This window comes from Sceloporus occidentalis, unplaced genomic scaffold (genome assembly GCF_023333645.1).
Source record: "Sceloporus occidentalis isolate IW3139 unplaced genomic scaffold, rSceOcc1.0.p SCAF_5, whole genome shotgun sequence".
NCBI lineage: Eukaryota > Metazoa > Chordata > Lepidosauria > Squamata > Phrynosomatidae > Sceloporus > Sceloporus occidentalis.
The window spans coordinates 106,983,144-107,009,984 of NW_028316985.1; the positions used below are offsets into that span (position 1 = coordinate 106,983,144).

Here is a 26,841-nt window from a genome sequence, read left to right on the forward strand (position 1 = left end):
ATGTATTAGTCTAGAAATTTAGGTTAAAAATTGACCCCAAAAAACTGAGATGATGTTTCCATGGGTCATTTTAAGCACTGTATTTTAACACACACACACACACACACACACGCAGAGAGAGAGAGAGTATGGTGAAAGGCAAAATTTTAATCTGCCCTAGAAGCTCTGACCCCCTTCTATTCTCTCAGCCATCCAGCCTTTAGTATATGCACAAATAGTTATGCCTGTTGGGATTTTGTAAATGCTTTGCCATTGTATTCCTATTCCTTTACATCCTTCATTACATGTGCCTAAGTTTTACACTCGACTTATCCACGGGTCATATTAAAATCCATAATTTTTGCCCCCAAACTTGCCCTCGACTTATATATTAGGTCAACTTATAGTCGAGTATATACTGTAGTTAAATGAAGAGTGCTAATCCAGAATACATGCTGTGCATGATAATAAAACTTAATTGCTTGGGAAAGCTTTCTCCTCCAAATTGATAACATCTGTTCAGTTGTTGGTTGTTTTTAATGAGTAGTAGTTCCTCTTTTTAAAAAAAATAATACATAATTCCCTCAAAAACTGCTTTGAAAAGACTTATATGCCTGCAACTGGCAATGTTCTTCCTTGAGATGAGTAATTTAAATAAGCCTTCTGCCTGAATTGTCATGTCTGATGTGTATTTCCACCTCTCTTCTGCTTCACTTTGAATATGATGAGAGAAATATTGGGCTTCGAATTAGTTTTACCATTTTGAGAGATACTGATCAAACATTTTCTGGTGTGGCAATGAGTTGGAGAAGCCACTACATCAAAGTGTCTGATAAGGTAGCATTGGATGCTGTTGTATCTCTCTTGAACAGGGAGTCTATTGTTACAGAAGTTCCCCAGTGAGATACTGCTTACTTTAAACTTGTCTTCCACCATAGTTCCCCAACCCTCAATCAGAAGTGAGAAATGTTTGTTGTGAATGACCAGACATGATTCCTGGAGACCCTGACCCTACTTCTGTAGAATTGTTTGTCACCTACGACTATCAAATAAGTCCTTAAACATGTCTAACTTACGCCCTGTACTATAGTTACTCATGTCATTTGTAAGAAAGCCTACAAAACTTGTTGCTATATTGATTGCCTGCATGTGCCAATCTTAATAATGACATAAGCCAAATATTGTAACAGAGGCTGTCTTGTCAGTCTTCTGCTAAATTTATTTACAAGATACTACAGTACTGTCTCCTCCTACAGAGTACAGTGTTTCCTCATTTTGCTCACTGTCAAGGAAGAGTTTCAGTTGAATGTCTAGAGCTTTCTGTAATGTGTCAAGGCAGAAAAGTGAACATATATTTGCAAAACCTATAACATGGCTTATATGATGGTGGCAGCCTCAATACAACTCTAAAGGTCTATTTTAGGAAGGCAGAGTTTGCATATTTGAATGTTGTGCTGTCATCATGCCTTATTTGCTTTGCTTTATGGATTTTAGTTCCTCTGTTTTTGCATTTTGACCAGAGGTTTGTATTAAGAAGGGTTTCATTATGGTGACTTTGAGGGAAGCTTTATTTCCTTAGTGGAAAAGGTGTAGAAATACTCTGCCTCTGAAACATCTTTTAAAACCTGGCTTGGTGTAAGAGCAAGCTGAATAAAATAACATTAAACTACCATTGAGTGAACACATAGAACAGAGAGAGATGCAATCTAAGATAAAAGTTTAGCTGTTTCCTGGCCATTAAATCACATTCTTTACAGACTTTGCAAATATAGAAGGAAAAAATACCCTTCTTTCTTCAACTTGTTAGGAAAATATGTTAATAAGGTATGTTATGCATTCTGACCTTGCTGCATAAACATGCTAATGACTTCATAAATGATTGCTGTCATGTAGCAGAAGTTTTTGATAGACAAGCAAGATACCTAATTGAGTTTTGCAGAGTGTTACACATTCAACTTTCATTATACAGGTACCAGAGAATTATGCAAGTACAGAGTAGCGCAAATCTTTTGTTACAAAATCATCTATATACTGTGATCAATATTCCAGGTGTGGGCACCACAATTCAAAAAGGATGTTGAGAAACTGGAGCGTGTCTAAAGAAGGGCAACTAAAATGGTGAAGGGTCTGGAAATCATGCCCTATGAGGAATATTGTGCCCAATATTCCAGGTGGGGCCTTGCCAAAGCAGAATAGAGTGGCACTATTACTTCCCTTGATCTAGATATACTTCTATTGATGCAGCCTAAAATTGGATTGGCCTTTTTAGTTGCCTCATCACACTGTTGACTCACATTCAACTTGTGGTCTACTTGGACTCCTAGATCCCTTTCACATATGGTTTCCTTCAGCCAGGTGTCCCCCATCCTGTATCTATGCATTTTGTTTTTCTGCCCTAAGTGCAGTACCTTACATTTTTCTATGTTGAATATCATGGTGGCACATTACACACCGCCAATCAGCGGCTTACCAGCACCGATATTAGGGTTAGGGACCACACGGCAACTGCACGGTCCCTAACCCTAGTACGTAGTGGAGCCATTACAATGGTGGCACTCTGTGTACATAGGTGCCACCATTGTGATATAAGTGCCGTGTGGCATCCGCATGGTGCCGCACATCGCTTAACATTGTGAGTGCACCAATGGTGCACTTGCAACATCACTGCGGCGCTGCAGAAAGAACCCAGAAATACCGGGGTTTTTTTGCTCTGCAGTGGCGGCGTGCTGTTTGGGGGCTGTGCTGTCCCTGTGGAGAAAAAACAGGTGCTGGCAGGCCGCCATTTCTTGGCGGTCTGTCCCGGGCCTTTGTTAGCTTTGGCCCAGCTTTCTAGTCTATTCAGGTCATTTTGAATTTTGATCCTGTCCTCTGGGTGTTACCTACTCCTCCTAATTTGGTGTCATCTGCAAATTTGATAAGTATGCCCCTTATTCTGTCATTTAAGTCATTGATAAAGATGTTGAATAGCACTGGGCCCAGGACAGATCCCTATGGGACCCCACTGGTCACTTCTCTCCAGGGTGAAACGGAACCATTGTTGAGCACCCTTTGTGTTCGGCCAGACAACCAATTACAAATCCATGTAACAGTTGCTTTGTCTAGCCCACATTTTACAAGTTTGTTAGCTAGAATGTCATGGGGAACCTTGTCAAGGCCTTACTGAAATCAAGATATGCTACCATGCTGGTAATTATAAAAAAAAGAGATCAAATTTGTCTGGCATGACTTGTTTCTCTGAAAACCGTGTTGACTTTTTGTGATTATGGTATTGCCTTCTAGATGTTCATGGACTCTCTGTTTAATGATCTGCTCTAGAATATTTCCTTGTATTGATGTCAGACTAACTGGATGATAATTGTTGGAATCCTCCTTTTTCCACTTTTTGAAGATGGGGATAATGTTTGCCCTCCTCCAGTCTGCTGAGACATCTCCTGTTCTCCAGGAGTTCTGAAAGATTATTGCCAATGGCTCAGACTTTACATTTGCCAGTTCTTTTAATACTCTTGCATGTAGTTCATCAGGTCCTGGAGACGTATATTCATTTAGATTAAAAAGGTATTCCTGTACTATCTCTTTACTTATTCTGTGCTGAATTTCCCCTATTCTGTCCTCTGCTCCATTAAATATAGTTAAAAAATAATAGCATACAAAAGCTAAAAAGGCAATCAAAGTTTGATCCATCAATAAAAAATAAAATAAAACAAAACCAGTTAAAGCAAATTAAAACAAGTCTAGTACATTATAGAAGAATTCTCAATGACTTGGTAGAACCTGCTTGCAGAAAGATAGTAACGCCTGTTACAGACAGCCAAAATAAAGCTGCTTCGAGTCACTTTGGAGGTATGCTATTTCAATGATACATGCGTCCTAAGAGTCCAAAGGCCGCACCAAAGCCACGCTCCAGTCCTAAGGACTGGAGTGCAGCTTTGGTGAAGCTTCCAGACTCTTAGGACTCATGCATCATTGAAATACCATACCTCCAAAGTGACTCGAAGCAGCTTTATTTTGGCTGTCTGTAACAGGCCTAAGAAAGGTGCCAGTTTAGACTCTCTGTGAAGAGAGTTCCAGATCATGGGAGTAGCCATTGATAAGACCTTTCCCTGTTCAACCAAATGTACCTGGAAGAGTGTTGGGACAGAGAGTAGGGCCTCTCAGAAGATCTCAAAATACACACAGGTTTGTATAGGAGATTATGGTCCTTCAAGTAAACTAGATCTGACCTGCACACTCTATTTTCTTCTTCATGCGTGCACAGTAAGGGGTTCTGGAGGCAGATGCTTTTTGCCTTACTTTTTATAGACATGGGCACACACAGAGCTGCAATAAAGCTGGCTAGAAAAGAATCCCATTCTTTCCCAGCTTTACTTGCTTGTTTACTGCAGATATACTGCTGGAATCCAGCACTGAGTGTTGGTGTTTCTCCAGCCTTTCTTTACTACACTATGCCAACACTGCTAAAAAACCTTCAGCTAAACAGAGGATAAGGAAGAAAAGCGAGTCTGGAAGGGTGTAAAAAGACTTTGTAAAAAGTAGTTTCTTTGTCTGAGGCTTTGTTAATTGATTTTTAACCTGTATTAAACTTTATTCCCATTATAGCAAGATTTTATTGCTGAAAAATGATGAGTTACTGATACCATCCCAAATGTTGCTGGGAATGTTGCTTGTTTAAATCTGATGTTTGTGGCATAACTTTTGCATAACCACTTTTGAAATCTGCTTTTTTTTTAAAATGCAAACAGTTTATTATCATCAGAAACATGGGTATGCACTGTACTTCTTTTATTCTGTGGGTCCTCAATGTTTTGTGCATGCATGGCACGGGGGAAAAATCTTGTGGCTTTTGAGCTCGAACCCAGCAAATGCTGTATGATGGCATTTGTTCTTATCTCATTCACATCACGTGAACACTGGGCTAACAGCTAATGCAGTGCGATAACACCCGTTCTCATTCCACTAACGTCACAACATCATGACTCAATGCGGTAACATCCGTTCCCATCTTGTTTAACAGTGCATTTTTAGGACATGATCAGAACTGGAATTATGCAAGTGTAATAATCTCCATTGTTGTGGGCATCATAGTGTGATTTTGGCTCTTATTAGGTGCTTTTCAGAGACATCTGTAAATGTTTCCAACAATAGCAGTAATCCAATCAACCACTGAATGAACAATACATGTTTATATATCAGAATCAGTTCTGTGTTAGATAATGAAGATAAAATCAGCTACACTTATGAGCTGTCTGACTTCCCATGAGTACTAAGCAGTAGTGAGGTTAGCACTTCCAATTTAGCTAGTATGTTCATAAACATTTAGCACTGTGCTATGATCACAGACTTTCTTCTGTTGCAGTTTGAATTAGAGTTAAAGCAGGAATCCTAGTCACTATGCCAGTAGTTCCCAAACTTTTGTTGTCCAGGTTTTTTGGACTTCAACTCTCAGAAGCCCTGACCTGCTTGGCCAACTGTTAGAAATTCTGGGAGCTGTAGTCCCAGCCATCTGGAAGGCCAAAGTTTGGGAATCACTGCACTGGACCATGCTGGGGAAGAATTGCCTCCATGCCACCAACCACTAAAGAATTTGTACTTGGAATAAAAATTCTTCATGTCTTCTTCAGGCTGCTAACACGGCTCCAATCAGGGGGAGAAGTTCTTTTGAATGGGTGAAGAAATGTAAATGCAGAGCTAAAAATGTACAGAAATAATACTAAATACATGAAAGAGACCTTGCTCAGTTCCCTGCTCACTTTGTTGAGGTTCTATGTGCCTTGTGAAAAGAGAATGGGGATAGTGATTTAGGTTTTATAGTAGATGAGAATGACGTGGAACACCCACTGTGCAATGCAGAGGTCAGCGATAAATGTTGGTGCCATTGTCTAGAAGGGGGAGGGTTGGGCTTTGGAGTCTAGAGAGCCACAGACTTTTAGAGGTGCTCAACTGTGGGAACAGTTTTGCCAATGAGCTTAAGCCATTACAGTTGGAAGACTGCCAGCCTATAAAATCCTGTCCCATAAACGGTTGAGCATCTCCTGATATAGTTCAGAAAGAATTTTCCCCATTAGCTGCTGAAGATATTTTACATGTCAGTAGTTCATAATGGGCTAAAGTAATTAGAAATGCTCCTTGCTGTGTTTTGTCATCCTTTCCTTACAGATGACATGGCTGTTGGGGATGTGTAATCTGAAAGGGCAAATCTGTGCACCAAAGATTCAGGATTTTTCTCCACCAATAAATCTGCTAGTGAGTTTAAATTATTTAAACATTACATTTGGGATTATCAAAGCATGTTCAGGCAGCTAATGGAATTTAATTCCATTACATTTAACTTGCGATCAGCAATAATGAATTTATGTTGTCTTTAAAACACTGTTAGTGGAGGGACCTAATAATATATCTAAATTAATGCTTCTGTTTGAAACATGAAATAAAAATACCAAGATGTCATTAAGAGAATATATATGGATTAAGCTTTCTGTATATTAAAAAAATGCACAGCCTAGAAAACAGTAATACAGAACTATGTACAATTATAGCCACATTCCCACTGCCTTTTAAACCGGATCGTGAATTGGTTTGAACCGGCTCAAAGGACCCTGGTTCCCACTTAATCAGAATGGCTGAAGCGATTCCGAAAGGGGGGCCATGCGCTAGACCCATTTAACCCGTATCTTTTTGACGCTGATTTTTTCAGCTTCTTTTTCGATAAATCGAATCTGCGCAAGTGTGAACCACATGCGGATCGGAATAAATTCAAATTTCCCCTTCGGACGGCTGGAACTGAATAATTTTGAATTGATTCATTTGTGAATGGGAACCACAAGTGGATTATTTTGTAGGGAAAAAATGCAATCAGGGCAAATGTTGTGGGAACCACGCTCCACTGTTGAATCAATCCATTGATTTGGATCGCTTACCGATTTATCTGTAAATGGGAATGAGTCCTAGAGCCCTGTTGGCACAGTGGTTAAATGCCTATACTGCAGCCACTCACTCACAAACCATAAGGTTGCAAGTTCAATACCAGCCCAGGGGCTCAAGCTCGACTCAGGCTTGTATCCTTCCGGGGTCGCTAAAATGAGTACACAGATTGTTGGGGGCAATTAGCTTACACTTTGTAAACCGCTTATGGCAGTGATGGCGAACCTATGGCACGCGTGCCAGAAGTGGCACTCAGAGCCCTCTCTGTGGGCACATGTGCTGTCACCCCAGCACAGAGTTTGCCAGAGTTTGTTACTAGAAAGCCAGAGGGACGTGGCACTTTGGATTAAATAAGTGGGTTTTGGGTTGCACTTTGGGCACTCGGCCTCTAAAAGGTTCACCATCACTGGCTTAGGGAGTGCTTAAGTGAACTGATAAGCAGTATAGAAATGTACTTGCTATTGCTATAATAAACAACCCTAATTTCCTGTGCTTCCTATAACCTTCTCTGTTCCTCTCCACAAACACCTAGTGTTTGTTTTAATTTTCTCTCATGTTGTTGCTGTGTGTCTTCTAGTTCTTTTTGACTTGTAGTGACACAATTGTATGCATTATGTTCTGTATCCCCTGACTTATGAACAGTCACATGTGCAATGGTCTGTGGTCTCATGTCCCTGCTGCCAAAGGAAGGAGAGAATAAATTGCATTCTCGTTTCTTTCAGACCATTGACAATCTATAAAAGGTAAATTTGGGGATGTGCATCATATAGATGGGTGAATTACTTTTTGCTTTGTGTATAAGGATGGCATTGTCATTCTGTTACTCAAATCTCTTTAGATGCATTGAACAAACATTGCCCTCATTATGGCATTGCATCCAGATGTGACCTTCTGCTGTAAGTTCATTTTAGAGGACTGTACACAGGTACAAGGGCAATAGGTGAAAAGGAGCTCTCTCCCAGTTCTGCTAGCAGAAGCCTCTGATGGATCAAAGAGCTTTTCTCCTCCTCTGAAAGGACACCATTGGGTGTCACGGATAGAGATCAGTGTAGTCTGCTGACATTTGAGCAATTTCCTAAATTTCTTGAAAATTTCATAAAATCCTCAGTATTGATTGATAAACACAGGTTTTTCATAAAAATATAATTGATTCCTGAGAAAAGATCAGCTACAAATCATTGCAAAAAGCCATTTATGAAACAAGGCTATGAAAATAGGACAGTGGCAGGATCACTGATTTCAAACCGTGTTGAATGTCTTTAAGTCTGCAACTTATTGTATCTCCATGCCAATTATCCTGGCAGGGAGAAGACAACTGAGCTTTTTTGCACACCATTGTGGCGCATCCCATTGTACTAAGAAATGTGTGAACTTGAGAACGTATTGTTGTTGTTTGTGTGTTTAAAGAGAAAAGCAGAAATACTTAATATCGTTAATTGTCTCATAATTATGGGAGATCCAAAAGAAGTAATAAAACATCTCTAAACAGGCAGCTTCTCAGATATTATACATGAATAATGTAGCTGAAATGAACACATTTTTTAATTTTACAATAGGATAGTCTGGTTTTTGTTTTGTGAACATTGCAGAATGCATCATAGTCTGCATCAAACCAGAACAGCAAACCATAGTATGTGAAACAAGATGTGAAAGAGACAGTGCCTCACATCCAGATAGCAATGACAAAATTGCCCAATAGGATTATTGCATTTTACCATACAGAGGGAAGTGATCCTGTCATCTATTCTTGCTCTTCCTAACTGTTTTGTAAGAGCAAGGCAGACCCAACCCTGTGGCTTTTAGGCAGCACTTTACTTCCTCCCAGTAACTTCTGTTAGATTCTCTTCAAAGGTTTGTTCAGTGACAATAAAAACATTATGCAAGAACATTATAAAAAGGGGATCTCTCCAAAGCACCACAAGCAACTTCTGTGGTGGAGAATGGGAACTGAAGCAGAAAAACAGTGGGTTGCTGAAACCCACTTAGTGAATTCATAACAGAAGGGAAATTTCATGTTGGGACTTTATTGTTCAAAGTTTCCTAATAAGCCAGTTGCACAAATGCTAAAATAACTGGCCTGTGAACTGGGAGGTCTGCAGTTCAAGTGCCACAAATTCACTGAAAGCAAACCTTTATTTATCCTCTTTTTGCACCTTTCTTTGCCCAATCTGCAATATTGGGACTGTGGTGATGGCCTGATATACAGGAGTGTTGTTGCAAAGATTGCTGAGATGATGACATGAGAGGATTTTATAGCTGCTCCTACCTATTATAATAGGGAGCAATTGCACATTGTGAATAACTATCTACAAGTGGGACCTTGTGTCTCTGTTTAATGTTTCAGGTGCCTCCCTCCTCATGGGGTGTGAGTGGTTCCATTTTAGCTAGGTAAGCACCAGCATTCATGCCCGAACATCAGAAATTGAGTCAGTGATGTGTCTTGTTCCTCTGCTTTATCCTGTTAGGGAAGGAGGAGTGTAATGAGTAATATTTTATTTAACAATCTGCTTTTATTGAGAAACAGTGAAAAAGAATAAATAAACACAAAACATACCCCAAATAGCAAAGTTGTATGAGGTTTCATAAGAGGAAAGCAAGACATTAGATAATGAGAACATGGCACTACATTATTTCTTCTCAAACCCCATAAAGAGAGTATGTTAGATGTCAAGAAATGGGTAACTCTAGATTCTTATCTACAAAAACACAACCTGACATTTTAAAAGCACACTTCAGGTACTCAAAGCATTTCACAAAATCCTGGTGATAAACCCTGTTTATTGCAGCATTATTATCCTTCAGTATTATAAGGGAGTAGAAGAAGAAAGCACAGCCTTTGGGTCATTTGCCAAGGATGTCTAATTGTAGATGTTTGTGTGTGTGTGCATTTTGGTAAAAATCTGCAGTATTTTAGCTTACAGTGAAAGATAAGGTCATGTGTACAACACTTTGGGTCTGTATCTGTTAATGTACATTTAAATTTATAAGAGAAGCCACTGGACATAGCCAGCATAAAAATGATAAACCTGTCAGCACATAGCAAGTGTGGGGAGATTGCCCTCTCACCTGTGTTCTTCTACCCACTGGCCCTGTTGATAAGTATAGATGGGCTAGAAGATTAAAATGATTGGGTTGCCTAAGGCCATCTGCTCAATTTATGAGTATGGTGATGCGAGAAGACCAAATTTACAGCTCCCTTTCTTTAATCCACTGCAACAGCTTTTGAACTGCTTGAGAGATTGGCACATGGTGGACCCAGTGCTATCTGAGTATGAACATCTGATACCTGGGATTTAGAAGTACTGAGAAAGTCTCCCCTGAAATAGCCTATTCAAGATGTTTGGACTAAATATTAACATTCTTTGACTAAGAGAGGGATAGAAAGCAAGCAGATCCATCCTTGGTCTAAATATTTACCTCCTACCCCTTTGGTGAGAATTTGGTATTATTTATCTTGCTATTAGTGAATATTTTGAGCAACTGTCTTCGTATTGCTAGTGGGAGAATAAAAACATTGGTGGCTCATAATAACACAACTTAAATAAATTTAAATTTAAGAAAATCTCAGGCATTAAATCCAGACACTCTTTACATGATCTGCTGCCATCTTAGTAAAGCCTTCACTGGCCTAGGTTAATTTATTTGGGGGGGGGGGGTTGGGACTCTTGTGATCCTCCAGGTATTGTTGAACTACAACTCCCGTCATGTCTTTTTATTTGGACATGCTGGCTGGGACTACTGGGAGATGCAGTCCAGCAACGTGTGGACAATTCCCACCCCTGTCATAATTTTCACAGTTAAACAACCCCTACTCTCCCACCAAAAAAAAAAGCCTCAAGTTGTGTCTCAAGTAGTTATATGAATGTATTTTTAAAAGCAGCTATACTTATGTAGTCTTGAACATAAAGAATCATGGAATACCAGCCAGTAGATTATGACAGCAGTATGTTAAGTTCATGTAGTCAGTAATTATGTTTAGTTTGGTAAGGTTTCATGTTAGCAAAGAAGCTAAGAAACCAAAGAAGTGGTAAAACACTTTGTACAAACCACAAAGGCAGTTGGCACTTATGAAATCCTGGTTGAAGGAGTCTGCCCTGCATAAGAGAAGAGAACCTGTTTGATCAGGAATTTACTAGGTTGTCATTATACCTTGTAATAACAACACTGAATCTGCCATGAATAACATGAGAGCACCACATTCCATTACAGCTTTGTATATCCAGGTTGGGACTGGCTTTTCAAGCAGCCATTTCCCATGATCTAAATAGAGTTTTGCATTTCCTTGAATACCAGCAGGATGGCATTGATATCCATATGCAGGAAGATTAGGGTTTCTTTTTTATATTCTAGTGTGATTCTTCCCTGAGCATAGGAGCTATTCTTACATTACTGCTTCTTACATCACTATAGTTGTTGGGAGCAGCAATGCCCTGACAGGGAAAATATGCCAGGGTCTTTCCCATGAGTTCTGGCTAGTCTGATTACTGGAGTGGTGATCTGAAACATTCTGCTCTTGTGTCATGAAGAGCTGATCCTCACACTGCTGGTTTCTTGCATATTAGCCTTTAGTCTCAATAGTTATTAAAACACAATTTCTTTAGTGCCTTGTCTTGTAATGGAAAATGATCTTGTTCTGGCTGGTCCAACTTCCATTCCATAAACAAGAACACTGCAAATGTAGTAAACCTGTGCTAATATTTACTTCCACTGATCTTGTTCTTCCCAGCCTGCATGCAAATGTATGTGCTTTGCAAGGTGAGGTTATGGCAGTGACCTCAATACAAGAGGGCATGTACTCAATAGGATGGTGTAGGGGAATCTTAAATGAATATGACATAGAGAATCTTTATTTGTATTCCAGTGCAAATTTCAAGAAAATAAACTGCCTGGAACTGATGACTTCTTAATTTGTAAAGGTGGAGAGTGTGTGTTCACTTTAAGCAGTTCTGATGCTAGTTCTATCAGTGTTTGCATGGACAGAACTTTCTGAAGACGAGAACCCTCTCTGAATTTTCACAGGTCCCAGTGCACATAGAGAGCCTCCACTGACAGAGGAAACTTTCCTCTTCAGATAGTCACCCTTCAGGTGGTGCTCTCAAGATGGGGCAAGAGCAGGGCTAGCACCCTCCTTGCAATAGGCTGCTTACGATGATCTGATGAAAAATAAGCTCCAGTCCCTTGTTATCTTGAGTGTATTCTGTTAGCACACGAAGAGGGAAGTACATTACAGTAGCCCAATCCTGTCCAGTTATGCCACTCTCTTCATTTGGAGAGCAATGAGTCTGAACAGAAGAGTTTCTCTTATGTGATTGGGAACCTAATAATAATAATAATAATAATAATAATACCAATATCCCAGGTTCCTCTATCAAGTAGAGAGCATCCATGCATAAGAGAAGCTCTCCTATCCAGATTGATTTTTCTTTTTGTGGAGACAATGATGGAACTACCTTCAAAATGAGAGGGGCTAGCATGCTTCTCTCTAGCATGCAAAACATGATTAGATAATGAGCCAATAGGGCTAAATGCACTGTTGGATCTGGAGACAGGGTGGTGTGAAAAAAGCTGTCAAGTTACTGAATTTGGCAAATTAAATTTTGATACATTTAAATGCACATTGGACTCTCCCTTATCCAAAAATGCTTGGAACCAGAAGTGTTTGGGATTAAAGATATTTATTTATTTATTTATTTATTTGGATTGTGGAATATTTGCATATGTTGCTGTTCTTGTTGTGTGTCTTCAAATCATTTCCAACTTATGGTGACCCTAAGGCAAACCTATCATGGGGTGAATCCCGTTGTGAGAGAAAGGGAGGATATAAATCCTTGAAATAAATAAATAAAAATGAAATAGCCATTGCTGTTCTCTGAAGCTGAGAGAGTGTGACTTGCCCAAGGACACCCAGGAGGAGTTTCACGGCTGAACGGGGATTTGAATCCTGTTCTCCAGTGTTATAGTCCAGTGCTCAAACCATAATAAGATATCTTGGAGATGGAACCCAACTCTAAACATGAAATTCATTCATGTGTCATATACACCTTATACACATAGCATGAAGGTAATTTTAGGTGCCAGTTCTACTGCTGGCTGGGCCCTTGTGATTTGTTGGGACAAATCAGTTTCACCCTTGAAATAGGGAGACATAGTATGTCCAACTGCATCTAGTTTATGTTGGTAGATTATATCAGAACAAATAAAATAAGAACCAGAGATACTTAAATCTCTTGCAGCAACTTCTGCAGCTCACTATTATATGCTTCATTTTTGGGCCACATAGTTAATAGGCTGGTTACCCTGCCAGCCTCAGGGTGAAAAATACATCCTGTTTTCTTGAATTTCTGGTCTCCAATGGAAATGCATGGAGGGTTTAACAAGCAGCCCACTGAGCTGTGTATTCTTCGAACCAAAGAAGCAAATTCAGTAATGGAGTTTTACATCTGATGAGATTGGCTGTTTCATTTCAGAATGAAAGGCTATTCATGGTAATTAGGCTACACTAAAAATAAGACAGGCAGCTTTTTAGGCTTTAAAAAAAATTAATTGTGGCATTGTATTCAGTAGAATGTTATTAGGTCACTGGAACATTGGAGTACTTTTGCTCCTCTCCTGTGAGCAAAATTGAATTCAAGTCTGCTGCTGCTTTGTTGTCATATTGGTTTTTCTGTGAAAAAAAGTTTGTTTTCTACTATTGAAAACGACATAAAAAGAGTGTAATATTCCAGATAAAATATGTCACGTCAGGCTGCTACAAGGTTATTTTTAGCAGCATAGTCTATTTTTCCTGATGTGCATAAAGATATATTATTTAGACCATCAATGAATAAACTTAAAATTGATTTTTCTGGAATTTCAAAAGCTCTGATGAAGGAGAGATGTGGAGAGAATTTGGCTTTAACAAACAAAATAAAGGACGACTGAAGTGAACACAATGATAAACGGTTGTGAGCCATAACGGGGAGCTGTTGCGTATAGAAAAAGAAGATCTATTCAGGAATTTGTGGGTACGTTCTCTCTCTCTCTCTCTCTCTCTCTCTCACACACACACACACACACACACACACCTCTCCTCCCACATCTCTTCAATCTGCTAACATATTTGCTGTGATTTTCCATTGACTTGCACATTCCTCTCAGCCTACCTCATAAAGCTTGCCTTTAACACTGGCATATTGGTGGGAAGGAAGCTGATTTAGCAGTAGTTCTTTTTCATTGAACTCTGGGAACTGTAATTTAGGAGGGTTTGGAAATAGATCAGCAAGAGAATTCTCAATACGCTCACTATAATGCAATCCCTGTTGTTTGTAGGAGTCCTTGCTAGGTCAACTGCTCTAAAATTTTAGTGATATCTAATGTTGTGGTGGTGGTGTATGACTTACGGCAACTGTAAGGTAAACCTGTTTTGGGGGTTTCTTGGCAGGATTTGTTCAGAGGGTTTTTCCCCTTCCTCTGAGACTGAGAGAGTGACTTGCCGAAGGTCAACCAATGGGTTTCCATAGCCAAGCAAATATTTGAACGCTAGTCTCCTGAGTAAACATTCAGACCGCTGCACCATGCTGGCTCTGATATTTAATACAGATTTTATCATAGGCATATCCAAATGAAAAGAGAAAGATAGGGAGAAATTATAGCTCTAGCTTCGGCATTTAATATCCTCATAAATGGGAAGGCATTACGTATAAAAAGACTGTAACACTGATTTGTTTCTATCATACAAGAGTCGTTTTTCAGATATAGATAATTAAGTACAAATTTATCCTAAATATACAACTTGCTATGGTTTTCTTTCCTGTAGTGATGAGCCTAATTTACAATTCAAAATTTGCTATGGGGAATGGGCAGGGGCAGGAGCAGAGGGAGAAGAAGGGAGAGGAAATAAGGTAAATTGTGATGTTACAGTTTTGCGCTAGCACAGCCCATTTCTTCTACAACATTATCTGAACAAAACACAGTAGAGTGTACTTCCACAGTGAGTCTGTTGCTCAAGATCAGCTGAAAGTTCTTCTTCAGTATGGTACATTTTTGGCACAGAACTGAAAACTAGAAAATCCCAGTGTCTCTCCCTTATGGATTTTTAGGAGATGCAAGATGTTTCTGGGTAGTTAGGATCAGGAGGCTTCAGAAGTCCTTGATTGTTTTTCTCTTTAGTGAAAAGTGAATCGCTGATTCAGCAAGTTGTAGATCTTACAGAGCAAGTGCGTTTCAATTATGAAAAAGGTATCACACACAAACACGAAAGAAATGACAGAATTATGTTCAGCAGCATGGCAAGCCTAGCTTGGCAGCTGAACACACAAACATGCATCCTGGTAAGTTACACAGGTTAACTACTTTAGTTGGGGCATTTGTCCTTGTAACCTGTTTCATTGTGCTGCCACTGTCTCCACCCTCTAGTTGGGAAAGGTTTTGCAAAACAGCCTGCAGCCAAGGCAGAGCTCAGAAAAGTTGCTTTGGGTTACAATTCCTAGAATCCCCAGGCATAGCCACTGGGCATATTGGCTGGAGAATTTTGGAGTTGTAATCCCAAAAGTAACTTTTCCAGTGGTTGTGTGAAATTAGGAGAGTCTGTTGCATGTACTGAAGGCTACTGGGGGTGGAGTGGGGGTGAAGGGTTGTCATTTGTCCAGCCTTCCAAAAAAAAAAAGTATGAAGCAATCCAATCTCTTTCAGTCTCATTTGTGGGAGGCTTAACTTTCTTTAGAGATAGAGACAGAAAGATGGAAACAAAGAAATAGTAGTGAGCACATTACAAGAGAATGGGATAGTCTGGTTATTCCACCACTGGATATGCAAGTATACACAAAACGAGCTGTGCACTGGAGTGAGATATGCTGAAATTTGATCAAATCTATGTGAAATGGTAATCTTATTATTTTTCTTTCTTGCTAAAATATGATTCCCCTCCTTCCTTACTGAAGCATATTTTTCTATTTCTGTTTCTAAACTCTTTACCACTGGGTGACACTGTTTCTTTATATAAAGCAAACCGTAAAAATGGATAAACCATCAGCATTATCAGTTTTTTGAATTTGTCAGAAGATCATATCATGCCAAAAGCTGATATTTCTGCTCATCCTTGATCAACTTTAAGACTAAACAGAATAGTCCCATAGATAAATTTTCTACATTGTTCTTTTCAGTGTAAAGTAATTGGCAGCTAGAAGAGAACATATACTGAATTCTCTGAAGACTGCATATATACAGTATAAATATTGTTGGAGCTGCATTCATGCAAATGATTTGTCATTCTTTTCCAAGGATCAAATATTTGGGTTTATGTAATTCCTATATGCTGACCTAGTGTGTGCCCTCCCATTCTCCTGCTTTATACTTTCATGTCCCATCTAAACTGTAGATAATATGTATATTATAAATCACGTTGCATGTTAGACGTCACTGTTCTCTGGGCTAAAGTGAGTTCAGGTTTTTATAGGACCAATTTCAGCATTACCACTTCTTTCTCCCTTCTTCCCCTAACAACACTGGAATTCCACTAATTCTGGCTTGCTTTCTCCCTCCCTTTTTCATGCAACTTCATCCAGGCCAAAAGAAAAAAAAGGAGGGGAAAGCAGCTGAGATGCCTTAGGCATCACCTTTATTTGCAAACATGAGATGTGAATCTTTTCACTGCCACAAGATGAACATTATCTCCATATGCCTGCTAGTATTTACTAAGAAGGCTGCTTTTAGGCGCTGCTGCAGGACCGTGAGAGCTGCTATGGTGTAATGGTTTGAGTGTTGGACTATGCTTCTGGAGAAACCATTATACCACATTGCCCCCTGCAGCACCCCAACACCTGACCACCCACAAGAGCCACTTTTTGAACAAATCTAGAAGCAATGTCATATCACTTCCAAGTAAGCTGAAATGTGACTATGGAGACTAGGGGTGTGTGTGTGACCATTCACTCTGTCTCCTGCCTGCTGCAGATGCACATCTCTGTTTTATACCTTTCAGGTCCCAAGTCACTGCCTAGCTCCCATACATATTTTAGTATTATCACTGATGCTGTTATTTAGACACCCATTGATGTTACTGTAATGAGGAATCCATATGAAATAGTCCTTCTGGAAACACTGTGTGTGTATTCCCCATAGAGTAATTTTGGGTTCACAAAAATTTATTGCCCTATTATATTAGGGTTAAATAAAAATGGTACAAAATGGCCCCACCCTTCCCTAAACGTGAGTCTTTCCTGGGAGCCATGGTGACTTCTCCTTAGTGGGAGATGGGTATTGAAAGAAACTGTAGGGATTACCTACATTGTTTTGGAAGGCTGTTAAAGATGCACTGCCCAGTAAATGTTTTTAGGAAGTATTAAGGAAGTGGCCTTGTTACCTGTCCTGTTTATTTCTTTCTCAATTAGACTCTGCTGGACTAGGTGCATGGGCGAACTTGCTTTTTCACTGAAATGCCTATGCTTTGCAGTGAGGGTGAGCATGGCAACTGCAGAGTGCTGAGCAATTTTTCACATGTTTCCACTTGACTGAAGGTACTGGAGTGTGTGACAGAACAGAGCCATCTTATCATTACTAGAGTGACACAGAATAGAATGCTAGAGTTGCATAGAACAGATAACATGGCGCCGTAGCATGTCTTATTGTGAAGACATCAGCGTGGAAACTTATCCTATGAAATGTCTGCTTAAAGCAAGGATTGTTTTGTGCAACATTTATTTTGTATTTACAAACCAAGGAAGTAGGGATTCAAATGATTAATTCTGTGTTTGGGGGTGCCTATTTTCACTCCAAATTTTAAATAAAAATTCTTTATTCTTTTCCCACCATCATGTGTGGGCACTGGGTTCCATGCTCTACACTTCTATAATTAATGACTCCATTAACTATTGGAGTTATTGCCACATTTCCTGGACCTAACAGTGTGCCCTGCTGACCATTCTTGCTACCCATCTAATCAAGAAAACATTCCGTGATAATCTTCTGATTTCATGTTTCAGGCATGGCTGGACTAATTGCACGTCCCTTGCCAAGCTCATAAATTCACCTTAGCTTCCCCAGTTAATTCTATAAGGAATGGGGTGGATTTGTGAGAAAAGCTGACTGCTATATAAAAAAGCAGATAAACAATAATTAACAGTAAACGTTTGCACTGACATTTGGTCTTTAAAACAAGTAGCTCTTTCTTACAGGCTGCTTCAGCTAGTGCCTTTACAGTCTTAGAGAAAGGCTGGCAGGCTTTGAACTATGGGACTGGCATTGCTAACTGTCTCCTACTTAGATTTCTTTGTGCATTTCATACATAGTACTACTTCTTGTCATCCCACCCTACAGTTGAGGATGGTATTATAATAATGCTGTTCATAAAGTTCAATAAATATGTCCAGTCATTTTAGGAAAGGAAGGTGCCATCTTCAGACATAACTAGATATAGGTATCTTGACATGTACAGAAGTGACTTTCTACACTGGTGATATAATATGCAAAATAGCACTTATTCCACTATGTGAAAAAGATATCCCTTCCAACCTTGTTTTCTTCCTTGCTTAGGAAGCCACTACTTTGGCCACTTTATTGGAAGCATAAAAAGAGAATGCATGAATTGTTTGTGAATTCCTTTTTGTTTTGTGCACTTTCTTTTTGGTTCTTTGCCTGTCCTCTATGAGAGGGGAGGTGAAGTAAAAGTTCTTTTCTCTACCATTTATATGGAGAAACATTACTTTCACCCTTGTTTAATCAGAAGCCTTGTAAATCTTTGAATCACAAAACTGGAAAGGATCTTGAAGCTCCTTTATTTATTCAAGTGTTCCTGTTCTGCTTTCCAGCCTTAACAAGTACCCCAAGGCAGTTTACCATTTTATTTTTTAAAAAATCTTAAAATAAAATAAAAAGTTAAACAAGGCCTAAGTACTGATCTCAGTTTTAAAAAAAACATTAAAAACTCAATGTAATAAAAATGTTTTTCTGCCTAACATGCTTTGGGAAGGAATTCAGGGAGTCACTGGAGTCATATAGGGCAGAAAGAGATACAGAGGGAGGAGACAATTAGAATATCATGGAAAAGGCAAGCATAACAGGGTGCCTGTTGCCTCCAAAGTGTTTCCCAGCTCAAATAGCATAAATAGTCTTGGTGACAGCTCCCCTGGGTTGAAAATGCTGCTGTTGAATGCCAAGTCACTGGATGGAAAAACAAGTGTTATTCAGGATTTGATTCTGAATGAGCATGGTGACCTGGCCTATATTAGAGACCCTTTCATCTCTACCCACCAGGTTTTTCTGTGCAGCAGAAAGTGAGTCCTTGGGTTAGTCTCTGTGATCTTGTTGGTCTCCAGGTCAGTTTCCAAAAATCTGTGATCTTGTTGAACTCCAGGTCAATATGGATAGTGTCGTTGACCTTGATGAGGGGATCCAGATGTTGCAGTGGTCTATCATTCCATCCCCCTGACCAGGTGCCCTTTCCCCCAGGTGTTGAGTGTGTATACCGAACGGTGGGTTGCCAGGACAGAATGGGGATTCTGTTGGTGTACCACCCACCCCACTGCCCAACAGTCTCCCTTCATGAGCTAACCAGGGTGTTCTTGGGATTGGAGTCTCCACAGTTAATAGTGATAGGGAACTTTAGTATCCATGCTCAGGCTGCCCTGTTGGGAATGGCTCAGAACTTCATAGCCTCCATGACGTCCATGGGTATGTCCCAAGTGGTATTGGGCCCAACTCATGCTGCTGGTCACACTGTGGACTTTTTTGCTGTACTGGATGGGGTAATGGTGAACTTGGTGCAGAGGAGCTTTCTGCAGTTCCATTGTCATGGATGAACCTGGTCAGGCTTAGATTCACTGGGACTTGGAACCTCTGCTGGGGTGGGAGAATTATTAGCATGGTCCACTCTATGAGGCTGATGGAACTGGATGAATTCCTGATGGCATATGGGGATTTTCCTGTCACCTCAGCAGATGATTCTGTTGAAGCTCTGGCTGGCCTTTAGAATAGGGAAGTGGCCAGAACAGTGGACACAATCACTCCTAAGTGTCCCCTCTTACAGCATATAAGCAAACCAGCCTTCTGGTTTTCCAGGGAATTGGCAATGATGAAATGAGTGAGATGGATACTTGGGTGACATTGGCAGAAGACTCTAAGACAGCCTGCCTGGACACAGGCTATGCCTACTCCTTGGCAGTGGGGTTTTTTTTTTTTTGTATTGTTTTGTTTTTTTGATGCCATCATTGCATCTACAGGGAGTAATCAAGCTGTTCCACATAGTCAGAGGTCTATTACACACAGAGCAGAGAGAGATATGGAGGGAGGAGACAATTACAATATCATGGAAGCATAACAGGGTGCTCATTGCCCCCAAACTCTCTCCCATCTCAAATAAAGTGATTAGCCAAGGTGACAGCATCCTGGGTTGAAAATGATACTGCTGAAAACAGCAGAATGCAAGTAGAAAATGCAGACCAGTACTGCAAATGACAGCCTACTGCAAAGAATTTGCATGGTGCTTTGCTGATAAAGTCACTCAGATCCTCTCCAACTTGGATGCTGTAGATGATACAGTGCCAGTGGATGTAACCTTGGTGCCTGTTTGTCCAGTGTTAATGGATCCTTTTCAGCTTGTGCAACCTGATAATGTAGATAGGATCCTCAGAGAGGTGAGAGCCATCACTTGTGTGTTAGACCCTTGTCATTCCTGGCTTATCAAACAGGCCAGAGGGAATGGCTGAGTGGTTGATGGGGGTAGTCAATGCCTCTATACAATGAGGTGGCATTCCAGCTTGCCTAAAGGAAGAAAAAAAAAGCCATTCTGAATCCCTTTATAAAGGATAATTATCAGTCAATGTCCAGCCTATCATTTTGATGCAATGTATTGGACTTTATGGTGGCTTCTCAACTCCAGGGGTTTCTGGATGAAACAGATTCTAGATCCATTTCATTCTGGTTTCAGACCTGGCTATGGGACAGAGACAGCTTTGCTTGCATTGGTGGGCGTCTTACACAAGGAACTGGATGGAAGAGCATCCGCCTGTTTTTCTGCTGGACCTCTCTGGCTTTTGATACCATCAAGTCATGGTATCCTTTTAGGCTGTCCCACTAGGATAGGATATATAGGTCTTTAAAACAGAAAGTTTTAAAGAAATTTTATTCTTTTATTGTGTGGTTTGTTTTAATGTTGTAATAGTTTAATTCTGTTTTAATGCTCACTTTTTGCATGTTTTGAATTGTATTATCCTTTTAAAATGTGAGCTGCTTTGAATCACAATTTTTTGAGGAAAGTGAGATATAAATAAATATTATTACCACTACTTAAGAGCCAGAGTGGTGTAGTGGTTTGAATGTTGGACTGGAAGACCAGGGTTCGAATGTGACTAGACCAGGGAAACCCACTTGGTACCCTTGGGTAAGTCACACTCTCTAAGCCCCAGAGGATGGCAATGGCAAATCCCCTTTGAAGAACTTGCCAAGAAAACTCCATGAAAGGTTCACCTTAGAGTCGCCAAAGTTGGAAACAACTTGAAGGCACACAACAACAAACTACTACTACTTCTATTAGGTAACTTGGGTACTTCTATAGAAAAGCCCCTTATTCCACATTCCTGTGTACTGAACCTCTCTGTTGGGGAAAACATACAAGGTGGCCTCAGAGGATGATCATAATAAACAGGCAGGGGAGGTAGTGGATGTTCACATATCCCAGCTGTAAACTGTTCAGATCTTTCTAGGTAAGCACTAGCACCTTAAATTAAATCAGGAAGCAAACTGAGAGGGCAGTAAACAGAAAGCTGATGTGATATGACCTGTAAAGTATAAATATGGAGCATTTTGGTTGTCACATTTTTCACCAACTACACTTTCCAAATACTCTCCAAAGGCAGCCATATGAAGTATGCTTCAGCTTGAAATCCTTACTGTGATCCTGTAAAATGGGCAGGGCCCTCGGAAAAGGATGTTGTGCTAAGCATTAGAAGTAAGGTTTAAATGAGAGATTTCCTGATACACCTGCAAAGTAAAGAAACCTAGTTGCAGGAACAAGTTCTGCAAGTACATTTGCTTGGAAAGAAATGTTTTTCTAGCTTAATAATTAAACTGGCCTAATAGCTCACTGTTTACATTCATTAAACAGCCATACATGAAATGGACACTGGGTACAAGCTATCTGCTAAAAGTTAACTGTTTTGATGAACTGATGTGAATTGCATCATTTTATAAAGAAAGGTCTGGAACTTTAAATCTCTTTGTTTGTATTTCTTTAAACACGTATATCTTTAGTTGAGCTATCTCTGAAAGACATATCTAGTACACAGTTGTTACCTGTTGAAATACCTCTATCATACTAGTTTTATGCCTCAATTATTATTTTTAAGGATGGTGAGAATTTAGAGACAGAGAATATGAGCACTGAAATATAGGGAACCTACAAAGTATTTAACATTTCTATGTTTTAGAGGTGTACTAAGCCATTTGGAGAAAAATGTCTGAGCTGATTGGTATTGTTCAGTTTTGAAGATTCAGCCTCCCAGAGACTGGCATAGAGAGATCACTGAACACTCCTGTCCTTTGATGTTCTTTAGGGACTGTTGTAGCAAATCTAAAAATGAGGAGGTGTTCAAGAATATCAGAGCCATATGTGTGGTTCTCTCTCGTCTTGCTGTTTGGAGGAGCTGCTGTCGTTGACCACTGTGACTGTTAGAAGCAACTGAGGAGTAGTTTTTCCTTTTGATGCTTCATGCTTTGTACTTCTGCACAACACAACCTCTGTATGCAGAATCAGTTTTCAAAATCTCTACTTATTCAGTTACTATATTTGCAATATGTACTGCCTTTCTTTCAAAGTGCTCAACGTGGGCATTTCATAACTGTGGCCTACAATTTTTATTTATTTCATTTGCATGCTGCCTTTCTCCCAAAAGGGACCCAGGAGAGAAACAAGAAAATAAATAAATATATCTTTTTTGCATGTTATAACTGGAAGCATGGTAAGAGAGCTGATGAACATGTGAGTGCCTTATACTGAATGAACTGAGTCCAGCAGTGACCCTTTTAGAGAATTAGGGAATGTTAGGGAATGTATTAATAGGGGTCTAAGTGGGTTCCCAGTAGCTTTTTCTTCCTCCTCATATGTAGTGTGCCCAAACCTGTTGTTGTTATTGTTTTGTGCCTTCAAGTCATTTCAACTTATGACAACCCTAAGGCAAACCTATTGCATGGTTTTCTTGGCCAAATTTGTTCAGAGGTGGGTTGCCATTGCGTTCCTCTGAGGCTGAGAGAGTGAGAGTTCCCTTAAATCATACAGTAAGTTTCCCTGGCTGAACAGGGATTCGAACCCTGGTCTCCCAACACCCTACTCCCAACACTCAAACCACTACACCATGGTGATTCACACAAGCTTGTTAGCACCATTTCAATACAGTGGTACCCCGAGATACGAATTGATCGCGTTACGAAATTTCCGGGGTACGAAAAAGTTAGATTGGAAAAAACTGTTCCGGGTAACGAAAGATTTTTCGGGTTACGAAATTCATTTCGGCGCGTTTCGGCGTGAAATTCAAATGCGAAGCGCGGCTAGCGGCTTTCCAGCGCTAACGGAAAGCCTTTTCGGGTTGCGAAATGTATCGGGTTACGAACGGCGCCGCGGAACGAATTAATTTCGTAACCCGAGGTAGCACTGTATTTAGAACAAACCTAAATGTAGGCCCTCTGCCCACTTTTATGGGCTTTACCAGCTGCTGCCAGCATTTTTATTTATAATTAAAATGAAGGGTCTCTCTCTGGCTTTGCTTTGCGAACGAAGATTCAGGAAGGACTTATCCCATGCTTTGTACAAGCGCGTTGGTGACTAAAAAGGCCAATCCGGGACAAACAGGTCCGGTTGCAGAAAACACAGCGGAAAGTCTCTTTGGGTGATGTTTTCGGGTTGCGGTTCTTTCTGCGTTGTCGTTTCTCTTCGAGACTCGTTCGGTGTGAGCTTTCGAAAAAAGCTGCAGCATCATGGATAGTGCATCTCTATGCCTCCCGATGCGAGGCCAGGGCAGACCATTGTTGATGATCAATTTGGCCAAGCCTGAGATGTTGTTTCAGGGAGTCCTTGTATCTCTTCTTTGGGGAGCCCCTCTTACGCTGACCCGTGGTGAGTTCACCATAGAATACTATTTTTGGGAGGCGATGGTCCTTCATCCTAGAAACGTGTCCTGCCCAGCACAGCTGCGTCCTCAATAGCATGGCCTCAATGCTGGTGATCCCTGCTTGCTCAAGGACAGCAACATTCGTCACATAGTCAGTCCAGTGTATATTTAGAATTGTGCGTAAACAGCGCTGATGAAAGCGTTCAAGGAGTCGTAGGTGTTAGCAATAGGTGACCCTTGTTTCAGACCCATAGAGGAGAATAGACAGTACAATGGCTCTATACACACCGATTTTTGTGCTTCGCCTCAAGTGTTTGTTACTCCAGACTCTTTTGTGAAGCCTTCCGAATGCACTATATGCCTTTGCTAATCTGTGATCGATCTCTTTATCAATCTTGGCATCTGAGGAGATGATGCTTCCCAGGTAGGTGAACTGCTGAACAGACTTGAGCACAGATGTGCCTACAGTGATGTGGGGATGGTAGTATTCTTCCTGAGATGCCGGCTGGTAGAGAACTTCCATTTTCTTCAGGCTGACTTCCAGTCCAAAGAGCTCTGCAGCTGTTGCAAAACAAGATGTTAGGCGCTGCAGAGCTGCTTCCATATGGGCAACGAGGGCAGCATCGTCAGCAAAAAAGCAGCTCACGGACTAGATAATTTAGAGTTTTAGTGCGGGCCCTCAGGCGGCTAAAGTTAAACAGGCTACCATTAGTACGGTAGCGTATATAAATGCCGTCTTCTTCTTTGAGATCTGCCATAGCCCTTTGGAGCATCATACTGAAGAAGATTGTAAATAGAGTTGGAGCGAGAACACAACCTTGTTTCACACCATTAGTTATTAGAAAGGGCTCAGAGAGAGCATCGCAATATCTGACTTGACCTTGCTGGCTTTCATGTAGCAGGATGATCATTTTGAGGAATTTGGGGGGGCATCCTAGTTGTTCCAGGATCTGCCACACACCTAAAAGCTTCCAGAAATTGTGATACTCTGAAGCAAAACACAGAACCTAACGTGCATCTACACTGTAGAAATAATGTTGTTTGAAACCACTTTTAACTGCCCTGGGTCCATCCCACAGAGTCCTGGGATTTGTAGTTTTCTGAGGCACCAGAAGGCTAAAGACCTTGTAAAACTACAAATCCAAGGTTTCCATAGGATGAAGCTATAGCACTTATAGTGGTGTCAAACTACATTATTTTTAGTGTAGATGCACCGCTAGTGGGATGTTTGAGGTAAGCTTTGCAGGGTTTATTGGGAAGAGAGAGTGTACTCAGGAGGCTTTTAACTGGTTGATTTTATAAATATTGAACAAGAGCATAAGGAATGTGGAAGGCAAAGTCTTTTCTTTTTTTTCCAAGAAAGCAGTTCTCAAAGCTCAAAGCTGGACAAACCAGTCCACCAACTCTTGGGGATGTTTGTGGGTGTGGATTGACCTTCCAAATGGCCCAGGGCAATCTGGTGCAGTGATAGCAGGCTAATTGGGAATCGTGGACGAGACTACTGAGAGATCACCTTCTCAGGTCCAGATTATTTGAAGGACTGTATTGTCCCATATGCCTGTGTTTTGAGCTGTTTTGAGGAGGCCCTTCTCTCTCTGAGCATTCTAAAAGACACATTTGGTGGAAACACGGGAGAGGACTTTCCCACTCGTTGCTCCCAGGATCTGGAACTCACTTTCAAGAGAAGCTAGATTGGTACTCACTTCATTATCTTTATACAAACAGGTAAAAACCTTTTTATTGCAGCAGTTATTTGATAAATGACTTTTTGAAAAGGAAGAACAGGCCTTGTATAAGGTGCTTGCCTTTTATTTATTGTTGTTGTTTTATTTTAAAGGTTCGTGCTTTTAACTGGTTTTAATTTTTATGGTAGTTTAATTGCTTTCAAACTTTTATATCCTGTGCATTTTTAACTGTGTTGTTTTAGCTGTTGTAAGCTGCCTTGAGTCCTATACTGGGGGAAAGCAGGTTATAATACATGTACTAACAGCAGTTGTAGATTAAGTAGAAGTTATTCCTGTTGCTGATGTACAGGTCTGAGACACAGCTACATTGAGCACATGTTTCCTGCACTGAGTGACTTCGAAAAAAAATTATGCAAGTGGCAGCATATCTTTTGCTATTGCCATCTTGTATAAATTGCAGAAGGGCCCTTGTTCTCTGGGCTTGTAGATATTAAGGTGCCTCTGTCTCACACACAAATATACACTCCATATATTTAACAATACATATAACCATAGCCTTTAAACTGCCCTCTTCCCTTCCAGGTCAGCTGCATTTCGCAGTGGTAGCCTGTAATAACTGGCAGCATCTCTTGGAAGAAAGTTCAGGATTTGAGGAGGGTCAAATGTAGGTGTCCAGGGAACCAAATTAGGTTATCACAGTGTCTGTAGCATTTACTGTGAGAAGTAAATGTCTCCATATGATCTGGAATACAAATCTGTACATTTAGGGACATGGGAACTAGAACTGTGAAGAATTTATGCTGACTTTTAAAAATAATCCTCTATGCTTTGTTTCTGCTCTAATCAATTAATCCTTTTAATGCTTACACCCTACCAGTATTAGGAGATATTTGGCTAACATTTTCCTCTTGTTCCATAAAGTGAGAAAGAATGTTTTCTGCATTACAGATAACCTAAGTGAGGATTCTGAATTCAGAGAGCCTTCTCTTGTCCCGAGAAGTATCATGGCTGAACCAGATTACATAGATGAGGACAATCCTGAATTAATTAGACCCCAGAAACTAATTAATCCTGTAAAATCATCCCGAAATCATCAAGACCTTCACAGAGAACTCCGTATGAATCAGAAAAGGTAAGAAATAATGTTGTACTTCCTTCAGCTAATATGGCTCTAATTTCCAATT

General features: G+C 40.3%; 1 protein-coding gene across 2 annotated transcripts in view; it reads left to right on the forward strand.

The window, feature by feature from the left end:
- LOC149312630 (protein FAM107B) overlaps window positions 1-26,841 on the forward strand; it is a 63,223-nt gene that overhangs the window by 25,615 nt on the left and 10,767 nt on the right. Inside the window, exons 1-2 of one of the 2 annotated variants that reach the window (XM_089525035.1) lie at window positions 24,986-25,697; window positions 26,606-26,789. In XM_089525035.1, the coding sequence (XP_089381161.1) occupies window positions 26,662-26,789 (128 nt within the window). In that variant the 5' untranslated portion in view covers window positions 24,986-25,697; window positions 26,606-26,661. Of the gene's footprint in view, window positions 1-24,985; window positions 25,698-26,605; window positions 26,790-26,841 lie in introns of those variants that run through there. The other variant, XM_089525036.1, reaches the window with a different exon arrangement.